This window comes from Pleurodeles waltl, chromosome 3_1 (genome assembly GCF_031143425.1).
Source record: "Pleurodeles waltl isolate 20211129_DDA chromosome 3_1, aPleWal1.hap1.20221129, whole genome shotgun sequence".
NCBI classification, from domain to species: Eukaryota; Metazoa; Chordata; class Amphibia; order Caudata; family Salamandridae; genus Pleurodeles; species Pleurodeles waltl.
Genome location: NC_090440.1, coordinates 1,002,588,039 through 1,002,615,107, shown reverse-complemented (window position 1 = coordinate 1,002,615,107; position 27,069 = coordinate 1,002,588,039). Strand labels below are relative to the sequence as shown.

Genomic DNA, 27,069 nt, shown 5'->3' with positions numbered 1-27,069 from the left:
CTCAAGCACCGCTCCGCTGGGCACCGCCGTCTCAAGCACCGCTCCGCTGGGCCCTTCCTGTCAGGCACCGCTCCGCTGGGCACCGCCGTCTCAAGCACCGCTCCGCTGGGCCCTTCATCTCAAGCACCGCTCCGCTGGGCACCGCCGTCTCAAGCACCGCTCCGCTGGGCCCTTCCTGTCAAACACCGCTCCGCTGGGCCCTTCATCTCAAGCACCGCTCCGCTGGGCCCTTCCTGTCAGGCACCGCTCCGCTGGGCCCTTCATCTCAAGCACCGCTCCGCTGAGCCCTTCATCTCAAGCACCGCTCCGCTGGGCCCTTCCTGTCAGGCACCGCTCCGCTGGGCGCTTCATCTCAAGCACCGCTCCGCTGGGCACCGCCGTCTCAAGCACCGCTCCGCTGGGCACCGCCGTCTCAAGCACCGCTCCGCTGGGCCCTTCCTGTCAAGCACTGTTTATGGTTCACTGTGCCCACCATGCCTCCTCCTTGACCAGTGGAGACTGTCATCCACCTGATGGACTGTGGCTTTGCACTCCCCAGGATGGTAAAGTGGGCAACCCACCCACTGTAGAGACTTGAGAGACTGTGGCTTTGCACTCCCCAGGATGGTAAAGTGGGCAACCCACCCACTGTAGAGACTTGAGAGACTGTGGCTTTGCACTCCCCAGGATACATCAATGGGCATGGTGGCCCCTTCGTGGATCTGGCGTCGTGGACTCATGTGGCTGTGGTGCCTCCCCCTTCCCTTCCCCCTGAGGTGCCTGTAGTTTTTTCATCAGATGCCCCTGCAGTGTTCTCTCCAAAGGACTCAGGTCTCCTGTGTGGGCTTTGACCTTGTGTCGCTACACTGTAGCCCACGGACTGTTCTATTTAACTTTGATGTAGAGGACTAATTGCCTCGGTTCTCCATGGCAGTGTATATAGTATCATTTTGTTATGGATATTTTGCATAGTTGACCGATACATATCAGAGTCTATTTTTTATATAAAATTTTCTTCCCAATTTAATTATGTCTTTGCATTTTTCAGGGGGGTTTGGGTGGTGTCACTGTGCATTGTTGCTCTGCATTAGTGTGTACATAGTTTGGGGGGGTGGGGGTCGCATATGTGTGTGCCGTAAGCTTCCCTCCTCCCCCCTCCCGTGTGTCATAGGTGCAGTACTCACCGTTGTCGTCTGCGCCGGCGTTCGTACTCGTGGTAGATGAGAAGGTAGACGAGAGCAGGTAGGATGTTTAATTCGGGTTCCATGCTGTCCTCCTTCCTCGTGGAGTGTGTTTTGGTGCGCGTTTTCCCGTTCGTAGTCTGTTTCCGCCGTGTTTTTATCGGCGGGGCTCCCGCCCCGGAAAAGGTGGCGGATTGGTGAGTTGTGATACTGTGGGCGGTACATTGTCTGCCGCCTGCCTGTTGGCGGTGACCGCCGCGCTGTTTGTCTGTACCGCCGCGGCGGGCGGAGTGTTAATGTGGCGGGCTGTGTTGGCGGTTCCCGCCAGGGTCAGAATTCCATTTTTTCGACCGCCGGCCTGTTGGCGGGTTGGCCGCCGCTTTATCACCGACCGCCAGGGTTAGAATCACCCCCTTAATCTGGCCACACAATGAAAACCCAAGTCAGAAATAAAATTAAAAGGTTTATTACAAACTGACACTCATGTTAATGTAAATATTTCTATAACTCAGGCTATAAAGATACAATTTCACCATCGGGTGACCAAGCCGTTGAAAGAATTGAAGTCTGATTAGCATAACACAAACTAAACACTCAATCAAAGCAATGCAATACAAACAAGTAAGATTTGGTGGTCTGAAAATAAATGTTGTTCCCAACTCTTCTAACCATTAGGGCAATCTAGAAATCATCTAAATAACAAACTAAACAATGGAAAACCCTTAAAGAAGCAACTTTCTAAGTGACATGTGCTGGGGTACAAAAATATGGGGACTAAAAAGTAAAAAGTAAATAAAAGACAAAAACAAGTCGGGAAAATGGCATCTGGTGCAAAATTAGGCTAACTAAGGCTGGCAAAAAGTAAGTACAAACGGAAGGTGCCAGCTTCTTAGAAGCTTAGTCATGAGTCTTCTCATGAGTCCTCTCAGCAAGCATTGGGGAGTGTGGGGCAAGCACAAAGAGGTCTGCACCACTCAAAGTCCAAGGTGTCTCTGCTACTCCTTCTAACTAAACACAATAAATTAAAGTCCAAAGTGAATGATGATTTGTCCATTGGTAACACCATGTGAGTTGAAAGATTTCATTGTCCAATCATGACACATTATACGACAGACATCTGGAACATCCAGGCAAATTCCCAGGACCGTCATGGGAAGGTATCCATCTTTGCTCTCCTGTACAACCTTGCAATAGTTATGAATTAAGCCAATCTTTACTTTCTCAGTTTCTCCATATACTGTCCTCAAGGTTACTTTCTCAGGCTCTCTATGCGTAAAACAATGGCACATCTATTTCCAAAATAACATTTTATCGGAATGACATCTGAAAAGAAATGACACGCTAGCAAAAAAAAAAAAACTTTCCCATATTCTGCAAGACTGAAGCTTTGCAGATCAATACTCTAAACTAAAGCAAAGTAGAATTTAAATGGCACACTTTATTCACGTCAAGCAAAGCACATATAAACATTTCAAATATAAATTGTCATTAATAATGCTTATCTAATTTCATGTTACATCAACTTGCAAAAGTGAAATAACTTGTTAAAGCATGTCGTAAATATGATGGGGAACTACATTTTTCAGAATTAGACTATGACATTTCAAGCATATCCATTATGACAATCATTACTGTTGCAATGATAACTTTTATCTATCATCATAAGGACACATATGAATCCAAAATAAATTATTATATCTTAGTTAATATGACTATACCGCACACACTAAAATACTAGTATATAGTGAATTCACCTTAATATAAACTTTTAGTGCTCCACTTTACAATTAGCTTGTTATAAATCCACACAATATAATGCCAATATGGTCACATATAGATCAACATTGTGATGTTAAAGATAGCAGCCCAATCTCAGCTGCATTAACCCTGTAGTCTATAAATCAAGAGGATAGTGGATTACTTGATGAGAACCCAATTGTATGTGCTTACAGAGTTTCATTTTCTCAAGGTCTGCATGTTGTGTAAGGGACGAGGAATGCTGGATTCAATTTCATTGAAACAGTATGGTAGTGCTCTTTAAAGTCTGTTAAATGTTTAGAATTAAATATAAAAGAAAAAAAGAACATTCATTTTCTGACTGTAAGACACAATATGCTTGAAGAAACATGTTTTTGATCTAGACCTCCAGATAAGACAATACTTTTTAAAGCTTCCTTTAAACAGTGAATTTGAAGAGACTTCTAAAAAGGTTTGAATAACTTTGGGGGGCAGCATTCTGCTCTTTATTCTGCACCCTGTTTGTCAAAACCAGATACTTTAACAAATCTAAATTATAACATTTTAACCTTGTAATACAAATATCAAATTTCACAAGTAAGAAGGACCGGTATGAAGAATGTAAATTGATATCATTTAAATTATTTTGCATCATCTAGATTCTTTATAGTTGCATGTTAAATGCTTAGTTTTTCATTAGAAGTGCCCTATATGCTTACATTTCCCCCACAAAATATACAGCTTTTCTAATAAAACATAAACACACATGTGAAGAATGGGGTGACATTTCTATCAGTGCAAATTTAGTATTTCCTAATATGAAACAAAATATAACCCTTAAACTCTGGGTGTGTGGTGGTAGGGAGCCAGGGATTCACTTTCTAGCTAACTTGTAAATAACCAGGGAAATCTCTTTATTTTGTATAGTCTGAGCGAGAGGGTCTGCACACATTGACACTTGTAAAAAGCATGGGGTTCTATACTGAAGAAGTGTGTTCACTGCTATATCAAATAGCCTAACCTCACTCAGAACCTACTTATTTAAATGCAGTTGCTGCTTGCGGGGTTTACAGGCGGCGGCAGCGCATGGGGGAGTTTAAAAAAATGAAAAATAAAATAAAAACAACTTACGTCCATGCCGTGCTGCTCTGCCGCTCCTCCGTCTCCTAACAGGCACAGGCTCCCAGCCTGCCCTGCAGCCAATCCTGATGATGCTCAGGCAGACTGGGAGCCTGTGCCTGCTCTCTCCAACCCAGCAACACAGCGCTGGGCTGTAGAAAGCCTACTGAGCATGTGTGCTTGGCCAGCCTGAGACGGCCGGACAAACATTCATGGGCACTGATGGGAGTGCACAGTGCACTCCCCTCATCCCCGTCATCCCCATTGCCCCGCCCCTGTAACAATGATACGTTAAAAAACTTAGTTTATTATCCTTTCATTGTTAATGGATTTGCAGCAATTGCTGCCGGCAGGGGGAGAGGGGGCAACGCTCCTCCGCAATAGTGGAGGAGCCGCCACTGTGTAAGTGTGACAAAATGTAAATGGGCTGTATGTTGACGTTCATGTTTTGCATGTTAATCTTAACTTCCTTTTCATACCATACATCACACTTAAGTGTAGTTTCCTTTACAGTCTCCAGCACATGTATTCATTCCTGTTCCTTAGAATACAAGTTGAAAAGTAAAACCTGTAATGTACTTTTAGCATTCTGTGCATAGAGCTGTGAAGCCACAGAGAGCTTTTTCATGTTTTGAGTGCACTTTCAACCTGCTTGGTTTCTTGAGCAATTGAAAATAGTGCAAGAAAGAGGACTACGAGAAGCTGTCAGTGCCCCAGTGTAGGCCTAACAGTGCGTCTTATGTTTTAAGATTGATAAATTGAGAAAAACTTTGGGGGTTATTCTAACTTTGGAGGAGTGTTAATCCGTCCCAAAAGTGACGGTAAAGTGACGGATATACCACCAGCCGTATTACGAGTTCCATAGGATATAATGGACTCGTAATACGGCTAGTGGTAAATCCGTCACTTTTCCGTCACTTTTGGGACGGATTAACACCTCCTCCAAAGTTAGAATAACCCCCTTTGTCTTTTGCTGGAAGGTATTGTTTTTTATCAGGTAAAATGAACACTGAATACCCCGAACACACCCGTGTGACACACTTGGGGGATTTACATTCCTAATAATTATGAAGGCAGGATGCAGAAAAAAGTTGACTTCATCATACAGAAGGAAGTAGCACATTTGGTAATTACTGAGCTATTAAATTGAATGTGAAGTGAGAAGCATCCTGCTTTAAGGCGAAGTCATTGTCTGCACTTGGCATGCCCCTGCTTGCTTGATGTAGTAGAGAGGCCCTTCCGCATAGTTTTACATTCTCGAAGCTATGGTTACCTCAAAGCACAAGTTCAAATCGGGTTTGATTATAAGTGAATTTTAATTTGTAATGAACTCAAAAAGCAGGTAACAAAATGTTTAGGTACAAATACCTTAAATCCAGACACACACGACACCTTTGAAGACACTGGACATGGCGTTTACCAGTGTTTAATATGACGAGAGAGCGAGAGGCGACATTAACAGAAACAAAGACAGGCAAAGACAGACAAAGAGGAAATGTCAGAAAGCACAAGCACTCGGGCCCAGAGTTATACTTTTTGCTGCAAAACTGCGCAAACGTCGTTTTGCGGCAAAAAGTATTGTGCTGGCTTGCGCCATTCCACAGTGGCAGCCGGGCGCCATATTAAAGGAATGGCGCAAGCCGGCGCTAAACTTGGGCTAGCGTCTTCAAAATGGCACTAGCCTGGAGGGGGTGGCGGTAGGGAAGGAGGCGGTTGTGCGTCAAAAAATGACACTAGCCTGGTTAGAGACAAAAAGTGCCTCTAACCAGACTAGTTCCATTTCCTGGCACACAACCACCAAAAACATGACCTCTGTCTCAGGAAAGACAGGAGTCATGCCCAACACCCCAATGGCCAGCACAGGGGACAAGTGTCCCCTGGGCATGGCCATTTCACCCTGTGCCATGCAATGGGCCCCAAATTAGAGCCCCCAATGGCAAAAAAAAATAATTACCTGGACTTAACTGGGATGGGGTCCCCCATCTTCCGGTATCCCTCTGGTGGGGGTGGGGGTGTTTCTGGGGCTTCGGGAGGGCACCTGTGGACCCATTCCATTGTGTTTAACCATGGAATGGGTCCACAGGTCCCTTAACACCTGGTCTGACCCAGGCATTAAATAATGGTGCAAAGCAAGCTTTGCACCATTATTTAGCCCTTCCACCCACCCATGCGTCATTTTAGCATGGGGGGATAAATATGGGGCTATGGGGATAGCACCATTTTTAAGATGGGAACACATACCTTGCATCTCATTGACGCAAGGAGGGGCATGCATCCAAAAAATGCGTGCATATAAATATGGAGTTAGGTTTGGGCCGAATTTGCGTTAAAAAAAATGACGCAAATTCGGCGCAAACAGAGTATAAATATGCCCGTGGGTGCCTCATTACAAGCGTACCTGTAGTGGTATTCAACATACCAATAATACTGTACATCCAAGGTGTGGCATATACTGGATAAATAGCATCTAGACTGATTTTTACCGGACCAAAACCCTAATTACTCGTTCTTTTTACTTCATTAAAATCAGGCAGTTTCGACCTGGGTGTAAATAAGTCCAGGCAACTCATAATTCTGTCCCTTGCACAAACATGGGTTTGCGCAGGGGTCTGAATTAACTGGATCAGTGACAATAAGGCCCTTGGAAGGTTAGATTTAAGCAGGGCCACTGGAATTATGCGCCTGAGAAGGACCAAATTAGGTGACTGAGTTGACTAAATTATGCCGCGAGAAGAGGCAAATCATGCAGCGTAAAGAGGCACATTGTGCTGCAGTATTACTTTACCATTTTGTCATTTTTGACATGTTTTCACTGCCCGGGCATTAGTCTTCGTTTAACACCTAAATACAGCCATCAGTATCTGAAAGGTGACCTGCTTGTGCACGGTAACAGGTGTGGAGGCATTGGGCCAGATGTAGCAAAGAAACATTTTGCGACTTGCAAATAGCGAGTCATAGCGACTCGCAATTTGCAACTCGCAAAATGTAATGCAGAAAGGTGTCTCAGACACCTTCTGCGACTCGCTATGGGGTCGCAAAGACCCACCTCATGAATATTAATGAGGTGGGTCGCAGTTTGCGACCCCATAGTGAGTCTAGGCACTCACAGGGATGGTGGCCTGCTGGAGACAGCAGACCACCATGTCCGTGACTGCTTTTTGAATAAAGCAGTTTTTTTTTTTCTTTTAGCAGCCCGTTTTCCTTAAAGGAAAACGAGCTGCAAAAAGAAAAAATTCCAAAATCATTTGGTTTCGGGTTTTTCAGAGTAGGCAGTGGTCCTATGGTGCTCTGAAAAAATATTTATTTTGGCATTCACAAAGGGGAAGGGGTCCCATGGGGACCCCTTCCCTTTTGCGAATGTGTTACCATCCACTTCAAGTGGATGGTAACTGCGAGTTGGCTTGCGACCGCATTCGCGGTCACAAACCAACTCTGCATGGCGATGCGGTCGCAAATAGGAAGGCAACACCCCTTCCTATTTGCGAGTCACAGCCTCAAATTGAGGTTGTGCATCGCGTTAAGCCTTTTGCGCCTCGCAAACTGCGTTTTTCGCAGTTTGCGAGGCGCAAAAGGCTTCCTACATCTGGCCCATTGTTACTACCGTTGGATCCTTTTGATTTAGGAAAATAGTTTTGTTTTAACTTTACAGCTTTGCCATCTCATTATTCCGGTGTCCCTGAACATAAACTATCTCAGAGCTTTGTTGGCATAATACACGGGATGTTATTCAGTTCCAAAAGCAGTAAACATTTCTGTAATGTTGAAAGCACAAAAATGCTAATTGTAAAAACACAAACTTTAAGATTTGCTCTAAGCCAGGGCAAAGTTGTGCCAAGACATTGTAACACTTCAAGATGGCTCTTAGCAGGTAATCATGTTTGCAATGTTGAGCAACGTATCGTGGACAGATGTTGCCCAAACCACCTAGACAAATGGATCAAGGTGTATTGTGTCTCCTTAGTGAATGTAGACAATTCTTCCATGTTAGTGTCTGACAAATGGCATAAACCAAGATCTTGATAGCGTCATGATAAACCTTTGTTTGGCGCAGGCAAGCCAGTCACACTGATGCACTGTTTTTTTTATCAGACAACTTCATTGCTAAGGGTGTCATTTAAAATGTCCATTTAGGAAAACTGCTCAAATTGACAATTAAGTTCAATTGGCTGCTCTGTCAAAACTGTGCTTTGACCTTCTGTTGCTTTATGGGATTGAAATACCATGCACAATTCAGCTTTCAAAACCTCAAGGTTTAGATATGGCGTCAATGGTGAACTACACAAAGCCATTGATCCAGGAGAAAGTTCCAAAATATGGGGCAACATTAAAATATAAAGTGCTCGCAGGACAAGGTGCTTTGTGCAAGCTAAATGCCTCTTTGCAAGAGAACCAGTTTGTCTGGGCACCCCTTTATTTATGGATTTATTACTTTATTAATTGCATAAATACACCCGGTGTAAACGTGCTTCCATTTTTTTCTGGGCACCATGCATGTATATATCAAGGTTACAGTGGTGGTTACGTTTAGGTTACAATATGCTATTTAGTTGCTTGACCACGGTTGGCACAAGAAAAGTTTCAATGTGGCTCAAGCCAGTGGTCTATATACAGGGTCATTAACAGTGAGGAAACGTAAAGGTAGGGTACATCTGTTTGTGGGGTTGACCGAAACAAGCTCAAGCAGTTAAAGCCAGGCCATCTATTCTCATTTGTTGATGTCTCTGGGAATCTAGAATGGGAATCAAATGTTTGGCTGAACAACTTTTTTAATCATTGCCTGAAGAGGTATGTGGGTCCTTGTCCTCTTCTGCTTGGCAGAAGGTGCTCCTTAGCTGTAAATAAACTGTGCCTTAACATTTGAATTCTGTCCAAGTTTCATGTAAGCTTAAATTCTGGGAAAAGCTTTAAATCATCAGTAAAAATAACATTGGTCAAAAGGTTTTTTATAGTTATTCCTCAAAATTGCTCCAGTACTTAATTCCAGAATATTTACCCTATCTAACGTCTGTCTGTCCTACTGATTGCTCCTTAGGTTTGTCTGGGCTTTTGTCTCTTGCTGTACCCATGATGTTAGATCCCATATTTTCACCTATTAGGCCATATTAGTCATGAGGCTGTAGATGTTAGAAATTATTCTTGTGGAACCTCTATGTGCTGCTGGATTCTGTGTCTCTATACATCATATATCGTTGAACAAGGTTTTTGTTCACATTTCTAAAGTTTATGAGATTGTTTTCTTGCATCATCCTTCACATGTATTCTGCTTGTGACCTAATTGAGAGTATTTTATAAACATCAATAATAGAGAACAGTGTGCCCCACACCGTATCCTGATGATGGTCTTGAGGACTTCCTAAAATGGGATTGAAACAACAGTACTTCCAAAGAGGCCTTACCAATGAAGACAGGGTTTTCCCGTTTCTCGTTGAAATGGACTTTGAGGAATTATTTTGATATCTCTTTTTGTTGTTTTATCTTTTTTGTTTGTTTGCCATTGTATTTTAATATATGTGATATGTATAGTATATGTAGGTGAGGTCTCCTGTGTTTGTTATGATGTATATCTAAGTAATGCTGTAATAAAAACAGACATTATTGATTACTACCCTCCCTAAAAAAAGGCTACTTTTTCTTTTTTTTAACAAAAAGAGGTGACATCTGAGGCTGTCAGAATGATGTTGCCAAAAGGGCAATCTATTTTGTTATATCTTGTAACAACATTGTCTGAGCTTGGTATACCATTAGCCCTAGTTCCCTTTCTCAAACAGAGTGATAGTCAGTAGATTAAATTTGAGGCCCCCCAACCCCCTTCAGAATAAAGCAGTCAGCAAGTTCTAGGAGAAGGAATTTACCCCTCCACCCATTTCAGTATGGGGTAACCAGTCATTCTTAGAAGGCATGTATCCCTCTTCCCATGTAAGAATGAGGCACAAAAGTCATTCTTAGGAAAAGGCATATTTCCCCCAACATGTCAGTATGAGGTAACCAATCATTCTTAGGAGGTGGCATCGACACCTCCCCCATTTCAGAATGGGGGAGACAGTAATACTTAGGAATAAGGCATTTGACTGTCAGTGCCCATGTCAGTATGCGGCAAACAGCCATTTTTAGGGAAAAGCATTTTATGGGATAAAAGTGTTTTGGCACTAAGGGGGTCATTCTGACCCCAGCGGGCGGCGGGTGCCGCCCACCTGGCGGGAACCGCCATTTGGCCGCACCGCGGTCAAAAGACCGCTGGTGCCATTCCAACTTTCCCGCCGGGCCGGCGGGAAAGAGGCCTGCAGCACTGAAGCCGGCTCCGAATGGAGCCGGCGTTGTTGCAGGTGTGCGACGGGTGCAGTTGCACCCGTCGCGCTTTTCACTGTCTGCTAGGCAGACAGTGAAAAGCAGGCTGGGGCCCCGTTAGGGGGCCCATGCCAGTGGCATGGGCAGTGCAGGGGCCCCCAGGGGCCCCAGGACACCTGTTCCCACCAGCCTCTTCCTGGCGGTGAAAACCGCCAGAAACAGGCTGGCGGGAAGGGGGTCAGAATCCCCAAGGCAGCGCTGCTTGCAGCGCTGCCCTGGAGGATTCTCCCAGCCGGGGGAAATCCGGCGGGAAAACGCCGGACCCGGCTGGGCGACCGCGGCTGTACCGCCGCGGTCAGAATGACGAATGAAGCACCGCCAGCCTGTTGGCGGTGCTTCCGTCATTCGCCACCCTGTAATTTCCATGGCAGTGGGTAGATGAAGATCTTCTTATAAAAGACTGATAATGTGATAGTTTCCACCCTTATTTAGTTAGTTATGTTTTTTCAGTTGTTTCTAAAGCACCTTCAGAAATGATGATTGCTACTCAATAGAAGGAGCCTCATTTATTATGGTTTGAGGCCCTTGGGGTGTTTATGGAATTAGTAATTTGGAACACTGTGGTGTCCAGAATAATCCTTGATACCCTGCTGTTGTCGGCCTCTTCTTGTGAAATTGCTGTCTTGTTGCATTGATATATTCGTAGGAGCTGATTCGCACAATAATTTATTAATACATGAAGTAGAACTACGGGAGCACTCTTTAATATTCTCATACATGCATTTGAGGTTCAGCTTGACACGTTCATCACTCTATTAGTAAAAGTACAAAGAGCGTGCAGTCCTTTCTATCTGTACTAACTGATTATGAACATTTCTTGAATATTCCCTGAATATTTCAATTTTAGATATTTTGGCGCCAATAAAAATTGTTTTAGGGTTACATAAAAAAAGTACTAAAGAAGTGCTGTATTGCATACTCCAAAGCGGAAGGATTGTGAACCGAACTGTTTTGCAACCCAAACATGAGTTGAGCAGCAGAAGGATAAATAGTTGTAGAAGAAGCAACCAGAGACTCACCTTCTGAAACCCTGGCCCCGGCAAAGAAAAATATCAGTATTTAGAATATTGTTTGAATTACCCTTTAAACTGATAACACGAGTCTAAAATTCCAGAATGAGTGAGTGATCTATTTAAAATTCGTGAACAGCCACACTTTGGCCTGGGTAAACCAGGCTGAGACAAGGGGATTTTATCATTTAGAGAACTTAGATAGTCATTTATAGCATTTGATGGAGGGGCTAATATTATTGTTTCAATGAAAAGTGCTATAGCTGTGCCCTTGGGAGCCCTTTTAATAAAATGATCCCTGTTGTTAAGGGGGAGATCATTTAATATGGTGGACGGTCTATTACTGGGTAGGCGGAGGCAATGATTACCCTTTGCCACACCAGACGGATGATGGACTGCCAAGGTCTTAATGACCCCTCGGTCACTTATGATTGGAAGCCAGGTTAGTGGCAAGTGTTTCAAGGAGATCAACCTGTATTTTTAATTTATGGGTTTTCTAACAGTACACCTTTGTTGAAAGAAGGTGCAGGTATTTTCAAAAAGTGAAAAACTAATAGTAATCTGTAACTGGAGGTGGATCAGCAAAAGACGTTTCTGCGGCCAGACAAAAATCGGGGCAACGTTGTAAGCCCATTCTCCCGTGCTGAAAGTGCCCACAAAATGGAGACCAGGCCCAAAAGGGGACGTAGAATCAAAATGTAGTTCTTGAGTTTGCACTAAGCAGACCTCCGATGTGTGTGAGCTACTGTTCTGCAGGCTCAAATTACTAGGTTACAGATTCTGGAGCCTGTAATCACTGCACGCCTCCTCTGCTCAGCATTAAAGACAGTGTATATATGCCGATGTCGAAGTTCCGATTGCGGTAGTAGATTTGACAACATTTGGAAAGAACACTCTAATGTAGAGTGTCAAAGAGCGTGACACTATTGTCGCACAAAAGCCACCAATTCCCTTTCATTCCCTCCTGCTCATGTTCTAGGAGCACAGGAGTCCTGACTGTGATCTCGAGTGAAGTTGCTTCATAGTGTACCTACCAAGACAAGTCTCCTGGGCATGGCCATTGGGCAAGGGGGCATGACTCCTGTCTTTGCTAAGACAGGAGTCATGTCAATGGAGGTTGGGCGTAAAAAAAAATGGCGCAAATACGGTTTGAGGCCTGAATTTTGCCTCAGACCTGACTTGCCCCATTTTTTGACGCACAACCCCCATTTTCCCATACGCCGGCGCTGCCTGGTGTGAGTCATTTATTTTTACGCATACCAGTCCGCAGCGCCGGCTAACGTCATTCCATAAATAAGGCGCCTGCATGGCGCATTAGAATGGCGTTAGCCGGCGGTAACATTTTTGACACACAACTGCGTTGGCGCAGTTGTGCGTCAAAAAGTATAAATATGGGCCTTAGTGCTTTGTGGATCTTAAGAGTGCTGTATGGTTGCTCTCAACTCAGCACACGAAAAAGTACACTATTTTGTTTGGTTGCCAGTTGCATATTTGTTGACACAGCACCGCTATTGTGCATTACCAATTTGAGTGGTTTCAAATTGCATTCACAGACTCTGCATGGTTGAACATACTTGATATGACACTGAGAAAGCATTGGCAGTGTGCCTAGAATACAGTCTCCATGGCTCTATGAACTGAACATTTTTCAGATGCCAGGGCTTAGCATCCCGATTGAAATTGTGAGAAGAATTCAAACTGCCCACAGAGACGCAGCACCACGACTAATGCCTTTTTCCTTCCTGTCTTCTCATCTCTCGATCATCATGACTGGGTCAGCCAGTGACACGATCATATCATATCTGTAACACTCAGATTCTTCTTTCAGCCTTTGAGTGATGTTGTTTCGACAACAGCGACCTGTTCAGCTGACGTTTGTTAGTCACGGGCTTGTTTTCCAGAGTTTAATGGCGCCTTTATCAGATGTTGTTCACGCTTTTCTTGAAAGAAGTGGTCCTTACTCTTGTACATGACTGATCATCGATCATGTCCTCACATATGTGGGTTTTCCTCGTCTGAACGAAGCTCTGTGTTGAGCCACCTTTTAATAATATTGGTATAGCTCACGAGCTCCAAATGGGTGTAGTATGTCTATGATTGGTGAATGCTATTAAGTCATCGTCTTTTACTAGCATCTTTTTGACAGTAACATTTTAGTATGATGTATGTGTTACTCAGCTGGAGTGCCATTAGCACACAGGAGCCTAGTCCACTTAAAAAAAAAAAAATGTATTGAGATTTTTAAGCATTGAAATAACAGGGGTCAGCAATGCAATGTTGATAAGAAGAGTGCACAATCATGGAAAGTAGTGGAAGCATTATTTGAAGTACTCATAGAGACATGAATTCCAGGTCGTATATTACGATAGCCTGAGCATCCGAATACATGAATCGCAACATTATGGTATGTCCATCGTCGGGGAGCCTTTCACAGGAAGGTTTCTCTACATTGTGAGGGTTAGGTTGGACTGATCCCATCTTAGTTATCCCATGTTAGTGGTGCACTGCATGAACCCCTAAATAATGATGGAAGACAAAGAGGGACTGAGGCGGTTGTGATAGGAAGGGAGTAACAGGGGTACAGCACGAGCGAGGGCACAAAGGAGGAACTCAGGGGGAGAGACAAGTGTGGTTGGGGGGGGTTGCAGGTAGCATTAGTGCCTTGGGTGGTTGGCACTCGGGTAGTCGGGTCTTCCTCTCAATAGATACCTGGGAGAGGACGAGCACAGCACATGGCGGGGAAATAGGAAGGTGCCATGGGGATGGTGAAGGGCATCAATGAAAATATATTGCTAATGGAGCAGCTCATGTGGAGGGTGGGTCTTCCTGAGTTAGTTCTCGAAATTGGATTAGCATGGTGTCCCAGGCTGCTGCTATGGGTTGCTTGTGGAGATGTCAGGCTTCCTCCCAGTGTAGGGTGGCACTCTCTGCTTCTTCCCAACAGAGGAGTGCACTGTGTGCCTTTGGGAAATCATTGGGGATTGTTGGGCTCTCCAATGCAGGGTGAGGATATGCTTAGCCAGTAGTAGAGCGAGATTGGCAAAGTATGCCTGCACTTTATGGTTCTTGCCCCCTTGAAAAATTCCCAAAGCACTTGCTTCCCAGGTGTTAAGCATAGTAAGCTCTGTGATAGATGTTAGGGTGTCGTGTATAGTATGCCAATAGTGGGCAATGTTAGGGCAGGACCATATGATGTGTTGAAGGTCGGCTGATTGGGACTGGCATCTTGGGCATGTTAGTTGTGTTGTGAGGAAGATACGGTTATTTCATGAGGGTGTGAGATATGCCATGCGCAGCACCATGTACTGGATGTTCTTGAATCGTGCCTTACAAGAGATGTTTTGGGGGGACTCTAAAGCCATGTTCCATTTGATATCATGCGGGACGTGTATGGTCTTCATCCATTGTTTGGCGGAGGTGTGTCATGGAGGCCCCCATGTGTTCCCTCGCTGCTATGTATAACAATGTAACCTGGTGACACCCTGCCCCTAGGTATGCAGAATATATATGACGGTATGGATGGGGGGCTCTTCATCCACTGTGTGCCGATGAGCCTGAAACATCACCAGTAGTTGTCTTTGAAGGAGGAACTTGCCCAGGGGAATGTCGTAATCTTGCTGCAGTTGGTCAAATGTGAGTTGGTGGCCATTTTGAAAGAGTTTACCTACAGTCTCTATGGAGTGTTCGTGCTATGTGGGCAACTGGTTGGATGTGAAGGACCCGAGGAGTCATGGTAGCCCGTGTAGGGGGATAAAGGGGCAGTAGGGTTGCATGCATTGTGTCATTTGTAAGATCCTGGAGAGGCACTTCTGGACTACCTAGAAGTGTAAGGACCAGGAGCAGTGTACTTCGGTTGTGGTTTGTAATAGCTGGTAAAGAATTTTAGGGGGAGTCATTCCTGGTGCTAGTTTCATATAAGTTCTTTCCCACATTGGAGCTGTGCCGCAAGGGAGTAGAACTCAAAGGATGGAGAACCAAGGTCTCCCTGCCCCACCAGTAACTGTAGTTTCGTGAGACCTACCCACTGCCACTTGCCGTCCCAGAGCAACTATCCCAACATCAAATTTAAATCCTGGAAAAATCGTCATTGGGCTGTCTTGGCACATTAGCGAAGCAGTATTGTAGATGTGGGAAAACAATTATTTTGGAGAGGGTGATTTTGCCCGTAAGGGCAAGGGGCAATAACCTAGGCCACTCAGGCAGACTTAAAAGGGTATTGCCGGGGCTGGCTTTAGGTCTGATGGTTCCTGGTACAACAATTCTTTTTATGCCCCCTAGTCATGATGATCTCCTCTTCGGATTCCTTCACTACTGCAAACAAAAGTGCCCCTCATCTCCCTAAAGCCCCTCTCTCACATACATTTAATTTGTTTTAAATTGCTGGTAAAGGTTGGCGTTATTAATCCACTCACCTATTATTCACATAAAATACAGATATGTTCTGTGCAGCAGGCATATTAACCCTCAGTATTACTTTATGGCAAGTCAAAACTGCCACTAAAAACTCGATCTCGTTCTCTAGCTGGAGCATTAATCACAAGAGTTATCTTGACATTCGTTTGCTACATGAAAACTGGATGCAAATAAACTCTGCATCAGGAGCTTTTAAATAGTAAGTTATTGCTAAACAGAGTGCACCCACCCACCCCCTTTCCCGGTCGGTGTACCCCGTACAGGTCAGCACCCAGTGAGGCTGCACCAGTCGTAGCCCCTAAAGCCGGCCCAAGGTGCTGCCAGCACTTCAATGGGCAAACATTCCTGGAGGCTGTTTTTTCTCATATAATAATGGTGTTAATGTTTTGTCAGTGAAACAAGGTTTTGCAAATTTAAGTAGGCTTAGAGCGAGGCTATTTGCCAGTATGAAATGTGTGAAAAACATTTCCTGCCCATTCTCCATGTGTTATGGGTCTTTGGTCATGCGCAGAACCCAGTGTTGAACCACCGCAAGCCTGCTTGGAATGTCCCCTGTGCTGGGTTGTCTTACAAGGTGATTTCTTGCTACTGTGTAGTTGAATGGGACTTCTTTGCTGTGTGCTTCTTGTTGCGGCCTTTATGTTTTAAGCTCCTCAGGTGGCAGAGTGCTTGCTGGAATAGAGGCAGGCGTCCTCTTGTTTAATCATATTTTTTCACTAGCAGAAGCATGGGTAGGGTAACACTAGCTGCTGAAACATTTCTCTCTTCCTCCCTTCATAGGCTGACAAGGTAGAATGAGTTCGTGTTTTCTGCTCTGACTTTATGTAATCATGCCTATGTCAGGAACTGTTAGTTTGCTCAGATGTCTTGTATTGAGCAAAACGCCTAGGGGACAATTCACAAAGCTATTTACGTCATTAAAATCGGTGTACATGCTTCAATAGCTTCTTTACAAGTGCATGTGTAAGTAGACTTATAACAAAAAGGTTTCTATGTGAGTAAATCTTTTTGGGAGGAAAGTGGGCACACTGATAGATCCTCTTTACGTACAAACTCCTGTCTGACCCTTTTGCAACGTGGGAGAGGTTGGAGATTTACTCCTCACAAGGGTAGGCGTAAACCCCCTTCCAAGGTGGGACGCCATGAAAAGGGAAAATCCCCTATGTTATAGGGGACACTGTGCATTTGGTTTTTCCATGAAGAAATATGTTTTACCTATAGTGAAAAAGTATTAGCAAGTGTGTTTCCTCTTTTTTTTCTCATGCGAAATCACGCATATGTGTATTTTCGCTTGAGAAAATTAAATTCTTCAGTGTTGTTCTAGAATGGCACCAGCAAGGTGCAACTAATGCAGGTTTTCTGTATAACCTAAAAAAGCTGTGAGAATTCCTGAAATTCAGAAATCTGCATCTGTAAGAGGTAGTGCACCAACAGGTGCAGACTTACAGGTTTTTCTGAGAATCTCTAAAGATGTGTTCCCAAGCAGGTTATCGACTTTTAAACTTATGTAAAATGTTTATACTTGCTCTTGCCTTGTCCTTATCTCTCTGTTACTATGGGCCAGATGTACGACACTTTGGTATTACGACTCGCAATTTACGAATCTTTGCGATTCGCAAATTGCGAGTCACAATACATAACGCACAATAGTGTAACTCACACTGTTTATGATTACCGGTGAGGTCGCAAATGACCCACCTCATTAATATTCATGACGTAGGTGGCAACTTGTGACCCATTGGGAATTGCCACACTCACAGGGATGGTGGCCTTCTGGGGACAGCAGACCACCATGTCTGTGACTGCTTTTAAATAAAGTTAGGGTGACCAGATTTCCAGAATTAAAAACAGGGACAGTCATTGACATAGAAATAGGACTGAATGTTAACAGCGCACTGACCAGTGCCAACATTTAAATTTAGTTTAGTCCTATTTTTATGTCCTCTTGATATATATATATATATATATATATATATATATATATATATATATATATATATATATATATATATATATATGCCTGGCCAAGGAAGTCTTTCATTTACACTCTACGGACCAGTGCTTTAAATGGGCCGGTACTGTCCGGTACTGAGTCCCGGCACTTTTTTAATTTTAGAGGGAGAGTACCGGCACATCTCAAGAAATACACAATACTTTTAATTGGAGAGTACCGACACTTCTCAGAAACAAGCAGGTATCTTGAATGGCTTTTCCCATGTGGCTAAAAAAAGTTTTGAGGCTGTGCCACACGTTCTGTGAGACAGTTTCTTTTCAAACCAGTTTCCTGAGGAGCAATATATTGCATGAATTAGCTTAATTGACTTAGGGAAAATGTTGACGGAAAACACATGAAAAATGGGAATTTCCAATGATTATGCTTGAGATTTTAAAATTTCGTCAATTACATGCTGGAGATAGGATTTATGGCTGTGATTTACGCATCAGTCAGAAGTAATTGATAAGAAAAATTCAGGATTCAGTGTCACATGTGCAAAGCTTTTTTCTCATTGCAAATGACCCGATTCGCAGAATCGGGCCGTTTGCAACAAGACAAAAACATTTTGCGATCCACAAACCTAACTTTGTATTCGTAATCTCTTTACCAATTGCAAAAAGGGTTTGTGAGTCGCAATTAGGAAGGGGCGTTCCCTTCCTAATTGCGAGTCGCAGTGCAAAGTAAGATTGTTTTGCAACTGTGAATGCGGTCACAAAATGATCACAGTCAGTGCCAATTTTAAATTGGTGCTAACCCATTCGCAAATGGGAAGGGGTCACCACGGGACCACTTCCCCTTTGTGAATGCATGCAAAAATATTTTTTCCGAGTAGGTAGTGGTCCCAAAGCTCTGAAAAAATTCAAAGAAAACTTTTCATTTTTGTTTTTGAAATGCATTCAATTTTCCTTTAAGGAAAACAGGCTGCATTGAAAACAAATGCTGCTTTATTTAAAAGCAGTCACAGAGATGGTGGTCTGCTGTCCCCAGCAGGCCACCATCCCTGTGAGTGCGGCCATTCCCAAAAGGGTCGCAAATTGTAACCTATCTCATAAATGTTAATGAGGTGGGTCATTTGCGACCACACTGGGAATCGCAAACAGTGTGAGTTACACTGTTATGCATTTGGTGTTTTGCGAGTCGTAACTTGCGAATCACAAAGATTCACAAATTGAGAGTTGCAATACCTAAGGGTTGTACATCTGGCCCTCAGTTTTGCAACTTGCCATTCCATATTGTTCGCTGTAATGGGAACAGGTACTCATTTAATTATGGATTTTGTTCTTGAATTACATGGTAGCTTGTTGAACGCATATGAGGTTACTTTACTACTTGCATGGACTGACAGGAAGATGGGTAAAGGGGCTTGCCACATTTTAAGATTTTACATTTGAGGCTGTAAAGTCTCTTCCAGCCTTTTGGCTTTGTCAGCACTTCTTTTGTTATTTGTTTTTCAATGTATTATTAAAGGTAGCGCAGGGCTCTGTTTAATCTAAAATAAAATTGGCTAAAAGCAAAAACATGGATTTGCTCTCAAAAAGCGCACGTTGCAATGGAAGCTCCTAGCACGGAAGGGGATTATTGACTGTGAGGATGTGCTTCATGTGAAAGGGCAAAAGGCAGTCACTCACAATGAACATATAAATATCACAGGAGTAACCCGTAGACCCAAATGGACAGAAATACTAATAATTGACCTTAACAATACCCATGTAGGATTCAAGATTAAGAAAATAAAATATTTATAATTACCTACAGTGTATTTCAATCACAGCAAATGCAAAAAACAAGGATGAAGATTGTTGATGACAATTTGACAATTGTTATGCACAGTGAAGCTGGCCATTGAGTGAAGTGGGCTGAACCACAGCCCCAAGCTGTACGCTGTAGTGGACAGAAGTGAATTGTGAAAGACACACACAGACCAATGAATAATAAGGGCTACCTTAAAGCCCCTATAAGCATATTATGCATATAATTTTCTTAAAATTAAAATGTCATGGCTAACTCCATAACTGAAAACTATCGGGGTACATTATGAGTAGCAAATCATTTATTTTGGTTGATTTGTACCACCACTTGAAGTTCCAGTGGATTTTCAGATTGAGCCTACTAGACAGTGCATGCACTGAATGTTGCAAAACATATTGTGGGCTTACCAAGAACCCATGGAGCCCACCCATTTCGTACCATTAGTTGGCTTTACTGTCATTCACATTTGATTACTTTTTATGTGATGGCTTGCCTTGTCCATCATGTGCCTGTCCCTCCCAGAAGCATTGCAGATCTACTTGTCTCCTTCTACTGCTCACGTTTGGGGACTTTTTGTTGTCTTAAGCACTCCATGAGAGTCCATGTGTTTTTCAGCTGTCTTTTCATAGTGCTTCTTTTTCCCCCTCTGCACTCCTCGCTCGTTATAATCCTCCCTCTCCACAGTGTTCTCTCTCCTGTTGCTTTTCTTCCTCATCCCTGCCCTCGGTTTTGCTTCCATTCCTTAGCATTGGTTAACCCCAACATCCCCACCACAACCCCACAGCAGGCCTCAGTGTTGCTTCCACCCATAGTTCTTAAACAAAAAGAAACGCTTGAATCATCTTGCAGTCATGCATGCGTGGTTTGTACGCCTAAAAAATGATGCAACCGCTGTTACACAAAACCTTTTTTTAAGATTATTTAATTTAGCCATACTGCACATCATCGGTGATGCTTTACAGAATTGGTAAAATACATTATAAGGTCAATAAGTCCTAAAAGAGTCATTGGTTTTGCCAATTTTTGTTGTCTATGCCTTTTATGATGAAAGAAAGGTCTGCCAATAATATTACGCCGGTAAAAAAGCATGCAATCTCAATCATTCTTATTGTTTCAGGAGCTAAGGTCAGAAGTGGAGATGGAAGTGCTGGGGGACACAGATGGTCTCAATCTAGACTTTACTGCAATCTGTCACAACAACACTGTTCTGCCCCACCAAAAAAAGTGCTCCCACATAAAAGTCGGAGACACAGTAAGTACATTATGAGCTAACATCCAGATTTAAATTTCTTAACTGTAAGAAGAATTAAAAAATGTTCAAAATGAAACCTAGGCACAGATTTACCAACAAATTGATAATGCAGCATTGTCTTGCGCAGTTCCAAATTTACAAAGAGTCACACATCACTGATTTCATCAGTCATGCTCATAAATAAAAAAATGTTTTAGTATGACACATAAGTACTCCGCCACAGTGCACAAGCAAGTCAGCAGTGCCTTGCATGAGATTTGTATTCAAGGTGTACCCTTCCATCATGTAAAATGTGTAATTTCACATAAATTGCACACCACACATGAGAATATCACATAGAATTATGTGTGCCAATTGTATCAATATTGTTTGTTTCACTCTGGAATTTCATGAAAAAACAGATCACGCTAGGTTAACATATCTATCTTTACGTGGAATCCTATGGGTTCCAGCCTACATACATCTCCTTTCCAGGTGTTGGTGCTCCACAACACAAATTTGTTCACACTACTCTCACAACACCTTTTGGCACAAAACAGCTTTTGCAAGTGAAAGCCGATCAACGCTGCTGTGTTCACCACCTCATTCCAGGTCATCACAGGCATTATCTCCAGTATTCCTATCAGTCTAATTAGTTCTGTGGAAGCAAAACAATAGTAAAACCCCCAGAATCCAATAAGTTAATACCAGGGCCCCTAGAACTATGAGATTTTGTGGCTGCAGCATGTTTCGCATACTTATAAATTTGCTGCATTTGCCACATAATCTATTATCTGCTACATAATCTGCAGATTTTAACAAAAAATGTGTTCCTAGCTCAAACCCTTCAAAAGTTACTAAAAATGCAGTGATACATGTTGTCGCAGAGGGGAAGGCCTTTTGCAAAGGTTGAATGGTCACCTTTCTTTTGCTTATTGCTTTTTGTGGGTATTAAAATGGTACAAATGTGGTGCAGCCAATGCTAACACACAAAAGTCCAGGGCTAGAAACGGTGTCTGTAACGACATGGTGGGAGAGGGTCAACCAAACCCCTGCCGTTTTGTATTACAGAGCCAATTAGCATTCCACTAGCAGACTCACTATTCAGTACTAAATCCTAGACTTTGTCCAACCAGCTCTTGCAGACACTAGTTTATTCAGGCGAATGTCAAGAGCAACAGGAAGTCTTCTTTACTGACCATTAGCACATTGTGCCGCACCGTTCTCATGTAAAATCATTATTGTGTCCAATCTGGGAAATAACTGGTGCTTTAAAACTCATAGGACTTTCCATAATTGTAGTATATGGTGATTAGCAAGCTTCTTACACTGCCAGGTATGAACTAGGGGCAGACATCAGTGCCATGTGCAAATATGATAATTCAGAGGATCAAGTCGTCATCGACAGGAAATGTTGACATTGTCCCTAATAAAAAGCTTGTCTTTATCACCGAGGCGATCCATCACCCAGGATTGCACTTCCATTTTAGTCGACTTATTGTAGGAATATCCCTCCTTTTTGACATAAAGCATAAAGGGACAAAGAGCCCGTGTTCTAGCTAGCATGACATTATCATTCCTGGAAACGCTGACTCCATTGCAGCGGATCTTAACCTTTTGACTTTCCGGCACCCCAATGAATGACTACTGAACACCCTGGGACTCCCACCTTAGCAGTGTTTATGATTTGAATTTTAAAACAATACACACAACTACAGAACTAAGTATACATTAATCAAGTACATAAATTATTAAATATTTTATTTCATATATACGAAACATACAAAAAACTAAAATTTAATTTTATAGCAAGTGTGAACCTTTTCAAAATGTGGATTTATTTTCAAAAGACAATGTTAGACTGTATGATATCGCTTTGTTTTTGGTTTGCTCCTGATGTATTATTTTTGTTGCTGCTTTTTATTGCATTGAGATCACCAATTATCCATAATACTGCACACTATACATGAGCAGCTACCATGAACCAAGCTAAGGATTCAAATGTAATATTTAGTTTCCAAATTAAAATTCATTCACATTTACAGAACATGTTAATATTTTCAATGTTATATATATTTTTTATATATATGTATATATAGATGTATTTTTATGTAGATATATTTTTATTATTCTTTTTATATTATTTAATTTGTTAAACAGTTGCGGACCCCCTGAGCAGAATTCGGGACCCCCAAGAGACCACTGACACTAGGTTAAGAACCACTGCCGTACATCATCGGCTATGCCCCCAGGAAACTATTCACGCACTTCTCTTCAACACACCTCTCAGATTTGGGGGTCCCTTCGCAAGTTTCATTTCTGTGATCAAAGATACTAGTCACAACCTGTAGCCTAGATTTTCCTTAAATCTGAGTGTTTCAGCCTGCATGGAAAAAATGTAACCCCCCCAGATCAGCACAAGCCAGTCGGGGGCACTACTGCCATCCTCTTACATCCCCCCATCACTTGTTAGCCACCACTATGAGCTACTCAGAGTTCTCCCTAGGTTGATTCACTTATCAAAGCTTTTCCCACTCCACTTTGACATGCACTTCTCTTTTTTACTTTCCCAACACAATCTGTCGTGCCACAGAGCACATAATCAGAAAATATTCTCATTGGTTTGAGTTTTGTCAGGGCCAGCTTTAGCGCTGGTGGCGCCTGGTGTGACAGTCTTTATTTTGGCACCCCTCCAACCCATGACCACCTCCTCAGATTCCCTCACTACCACCCGGCAAAAGTGCCCCTCATCTCTCCATAGCCCCCCTTTCACATACATTGATTTGTTTTAAAGCGCTTGCAAAGGCTGGCTTTCCTAATCCACTCAGCTATTCACATAAAATATCATTCTGTTCTTTGCAGCAGGCATAGTAACCCTCTACCCTACTTGATGGTGAGTCAAAACCGCCCTAGACAAACCCCAGATCTCCTCTCTCTCTAGCAAGTACATTAATCACAAGAGGTATCTTGACATTTTAATTTCTTCCTGAAGGCTGGACGCACAAGAAACTTTTCAGCAGCTGTTTTTGAATCACAAGTTTCGTAAATTATTGCTAAACACTGCACCGATCGCACGCCCTAAAGCCGTCCCTGAGTATTGTCATACTTCAAACTGCAAACATAACCACCTCACTCTGAAAAAAGCCCTGAACAAACACAACAGCAGCCTGACTGCTGAAAGTGTACCAGCGCAGGCACAGAGTAGAACCACGCCATGTTTTTTTACAGATGTGGCACAGTTCTGTTCTCCTCAGTTCACACAACACAGAGACTTTGCTTGCTGCTCTGCGGTGCATCAAATTTTTGTAAATCTGGGCCCAGTGATTTCTAACAATTTTGTGACAAACCATCAACTTTACTCACTGACAAAATCACAAAAATCTACAACATCTTAATGGAACACCAGCAACACAACACCACCGCTCCAAGAGGCACCAAGTTATTTTACAACAGTTTTGTTGTGATGTTTCCTGCACATCGTTGAATGAGTAACATTACATATTTCCTTTACAACTGCATATCGCGCTCTCCATTTACATCGTTCATATGTTTTCCCAGGTGTCCTTCAATGTGACCATCGGTCTAACAGCTTGTGAGGAAAAAAGCAGGCGAGTCGTCATAAAACCTGTGGGACTGAGCGATGCACTGGAGATCGAGATTGAGTCAGAATGCAGCTGCCAGTGTCAGAAGGAAGCCGAAGTGAACAGTTCCAAGTGTAACAAAGGGAAGGGCTCTTTTGAATGTGGAGTGTGTGTCTGTAATCCCGGCTACTTGGGCCCTCGCTGCGAGTGTCATGAAAGCACACTGGTGACAAACTCATGCAAAGACTCGCCAGGACTCGACTCCTGCAGTGGGCGAGGAGACTGCTACTGCGGACAGTGCGTCTGCTACCCCTCCGAGCACGGCCGCATATACGGGTCCTACTGTGAATGTGATGATTTCTCCTGTGTGAGATTTAAGGGACTTATGTGCGGAGGTATGTATTTAACATTTTCAAGTAGTGCTGTTTTCAGAAATATGTGCAGTATGGTTCAGTCGGGTTGTCAAGTATGGGAGATAAACTGACAAGTCATGTAATGCTTAATTTGTATGCATCAGAGAGATAGGGCCATATGTATGAACACATATTTCCATAAACACAAAATGGGTAAAACCCTTTGATACATGTGGCCCATAGTTATTTTAGTACGAGTACAATGGTGCAGGTATAAACCATGCAGAGAGCCCCTGAATGAAGATTGCTGTACCATTGCGGTGTGTACTCCTTCTATTGCTGGCCTTGAGAAAGCACTGAAGAAAAAAAGTAGTGGGTGGAATGCTTGAATTAATCTCAGTGCCATATCACAGTCCGTAGGTTTTGTCCACCATGCCACTCAGTGGCATATGCAAATCAGTCTTGGTCTTGCTCCAAAAGAAACCGTCCAGCCCAAAGTGCCAGGCCAGGTCCCTTCAAACCACAACACAAACGTCCCTAGATAAGTTTTGGACTTTTTGAGCCTCATCAGTAGGGGGCAGCTTGGTTCCAATGAGACAGTGAGCACTGGACCCATGTCTGAGCATACATGAGAAATGTTTCAAATGTTTCCAAGGTACACACACATTAGGAGGCTTTAAAAATAGTCAGGGCTTGTTTTCAGCCATATAACAAAGACATTTATTTTTAATCGAAAATGTTCAGGCCTCCATCCACCTTGCCCTAGAATGCTTGGTCTCTCTGGCTTGCATAAGGGTGGGTGAAGTTTCTTTTTTTCAAAATCTCTCCCAATATTTGTTAACATAGACAGGAGATTAACAAATATTGCCTGGGGTGCTTCCTGGATTCCTCCCACTTTGCCCATAATGTATGTCCAAGCCTGGGGGAGGTTAATATTTAACTACCATGAACATACCCCAGGGCGGAGTTAGTACCTCCACCTTACCCAAGGGCAGGGTTATTACATGTAAATGGTCTCCAACTTCGCTGCCTTCCCCAAGGAGACAGGGGAATCATATTTTTTTCTCTCTGCTTTGATAGGTTGGGGAATGGTCCTTGTACCATTCCACTACCTTAGCCAAGACGAAGGGTATGGCTAATCATTTTAGTGGCATATAGTATCTGCTGCACTGGCATTTTGTTGCAAAGACAAGCTTAGCATACCTAGGAGTTGCCTGTTCCTCAATGACCTGCAGCATTTTGCAAGCCACAGAGGAGTGTGGCTTCTGGCAGGTGCCCCTGAACCCTGTACATGATGGTGAACATGGCGCAGGGGCAGCTATGAGCTGGGCTGCTCATCCTTGGCCCACAATATCAACAGCCCAGGACTCACACTTATGCCCACTAATTCAGAACCTGAGTAAATCACAACACGCATACACAATGGTTCCAAGGGATTCCTTTCAGATAGATATGCTGCATATATCCAACTTATCACCATGTATAATTCAATTCAACATTACTCAACAAATGCTAACAAATATCATTCTTTTTCAAATATATCAGATAGTATTATTATATTATCAAAACATTTAAATTATTAGATATTAGTGCAGCTAGAGCAGTGATCAATAGTGATGTGTGAAAGTTATATGCGTAAGTGCACAAAAAGCAGTAGAGATGTAGAATCACTTAGTCCCCTGGCAAAGTCCTGTACAAGTTCTTTATATTTGTTTGAACTGGTTCATTAAGGACAATCCCGGTTTAATGTTGATGTTTCAACCCTATACCAACAGTGTGCAGATTTCCTCAGGACAGGTGCTATCTGCCTATGAATCTGTAATCGAGGAAAAGAGGGTCCTTCAATCAATCTATGCAGACCACCTCACAAAAGGCGAGAGTGTGGGAAGAGTCACAACATAAATATCAGTGTTCTCAGATGAATAATGTTTTAGTCAAGGCTGTGGTAGACTGAGACCACTGATATTAACTTTACATATGTTTTAGCCATTATTGACAGGATCATACAGTACAGTGTGACAACATTGGTCAATGGTCAGTTTAGACCACATTTGTTCATGGATCAACTGCATGATTTGCTGGAGAGGTATGTTGTGACCCTTCCCAACACTGTGACCTTTTGTGACATACTCTGAATCAATGGATTGAAGGTCCCTCTTTTCTTTAATTACAAGTTTATAGACAAACAGCACTTGTCCTGAAGAGACCCACACATTGTTGAAATAGGATTGTCTGTCCTTCATGCACTTATTTGAACAAAGATAAATCATTTGTACTGGACTTTGTCAATAGACTATTTGACTCTACATCCCTGGTGCTTTTTGTGCACTTATGTATACATTTTCAACTTATATCTTTTGAACACTGCACCCCCT

General features: G+C 43.0%; 1 protein-coding gene across 4 annotated transcripts in view; it reads left to right on the top strand.

Moving 5' to 3' along the window:
- Window positions 1-27,069, top strand: part of ITGB6 (integrin subunit beta 6) — a 472,483-nt gene that overhangs the window by 325,511 nt on the left and 119,903 nt on the right. For all 4 annotated transcript variants that reach the window (XM_069224209.1, XM_069224208.1, XM_069224207.1 and 1 more), the window contains 2 exons: window positions 20,647-20,781; window positions 24,319-24,736. In XM_069224209.1, coding sequence (XP_069080310.1) covers window positions 20,647-20,781; window positions 24,319-24,736 — 553 coding nt within the window. The remainder of the gene's footprint in view (window positions 1-20,646; window positions 20,782-24,318; window positions 24,737-27,069) is intronic.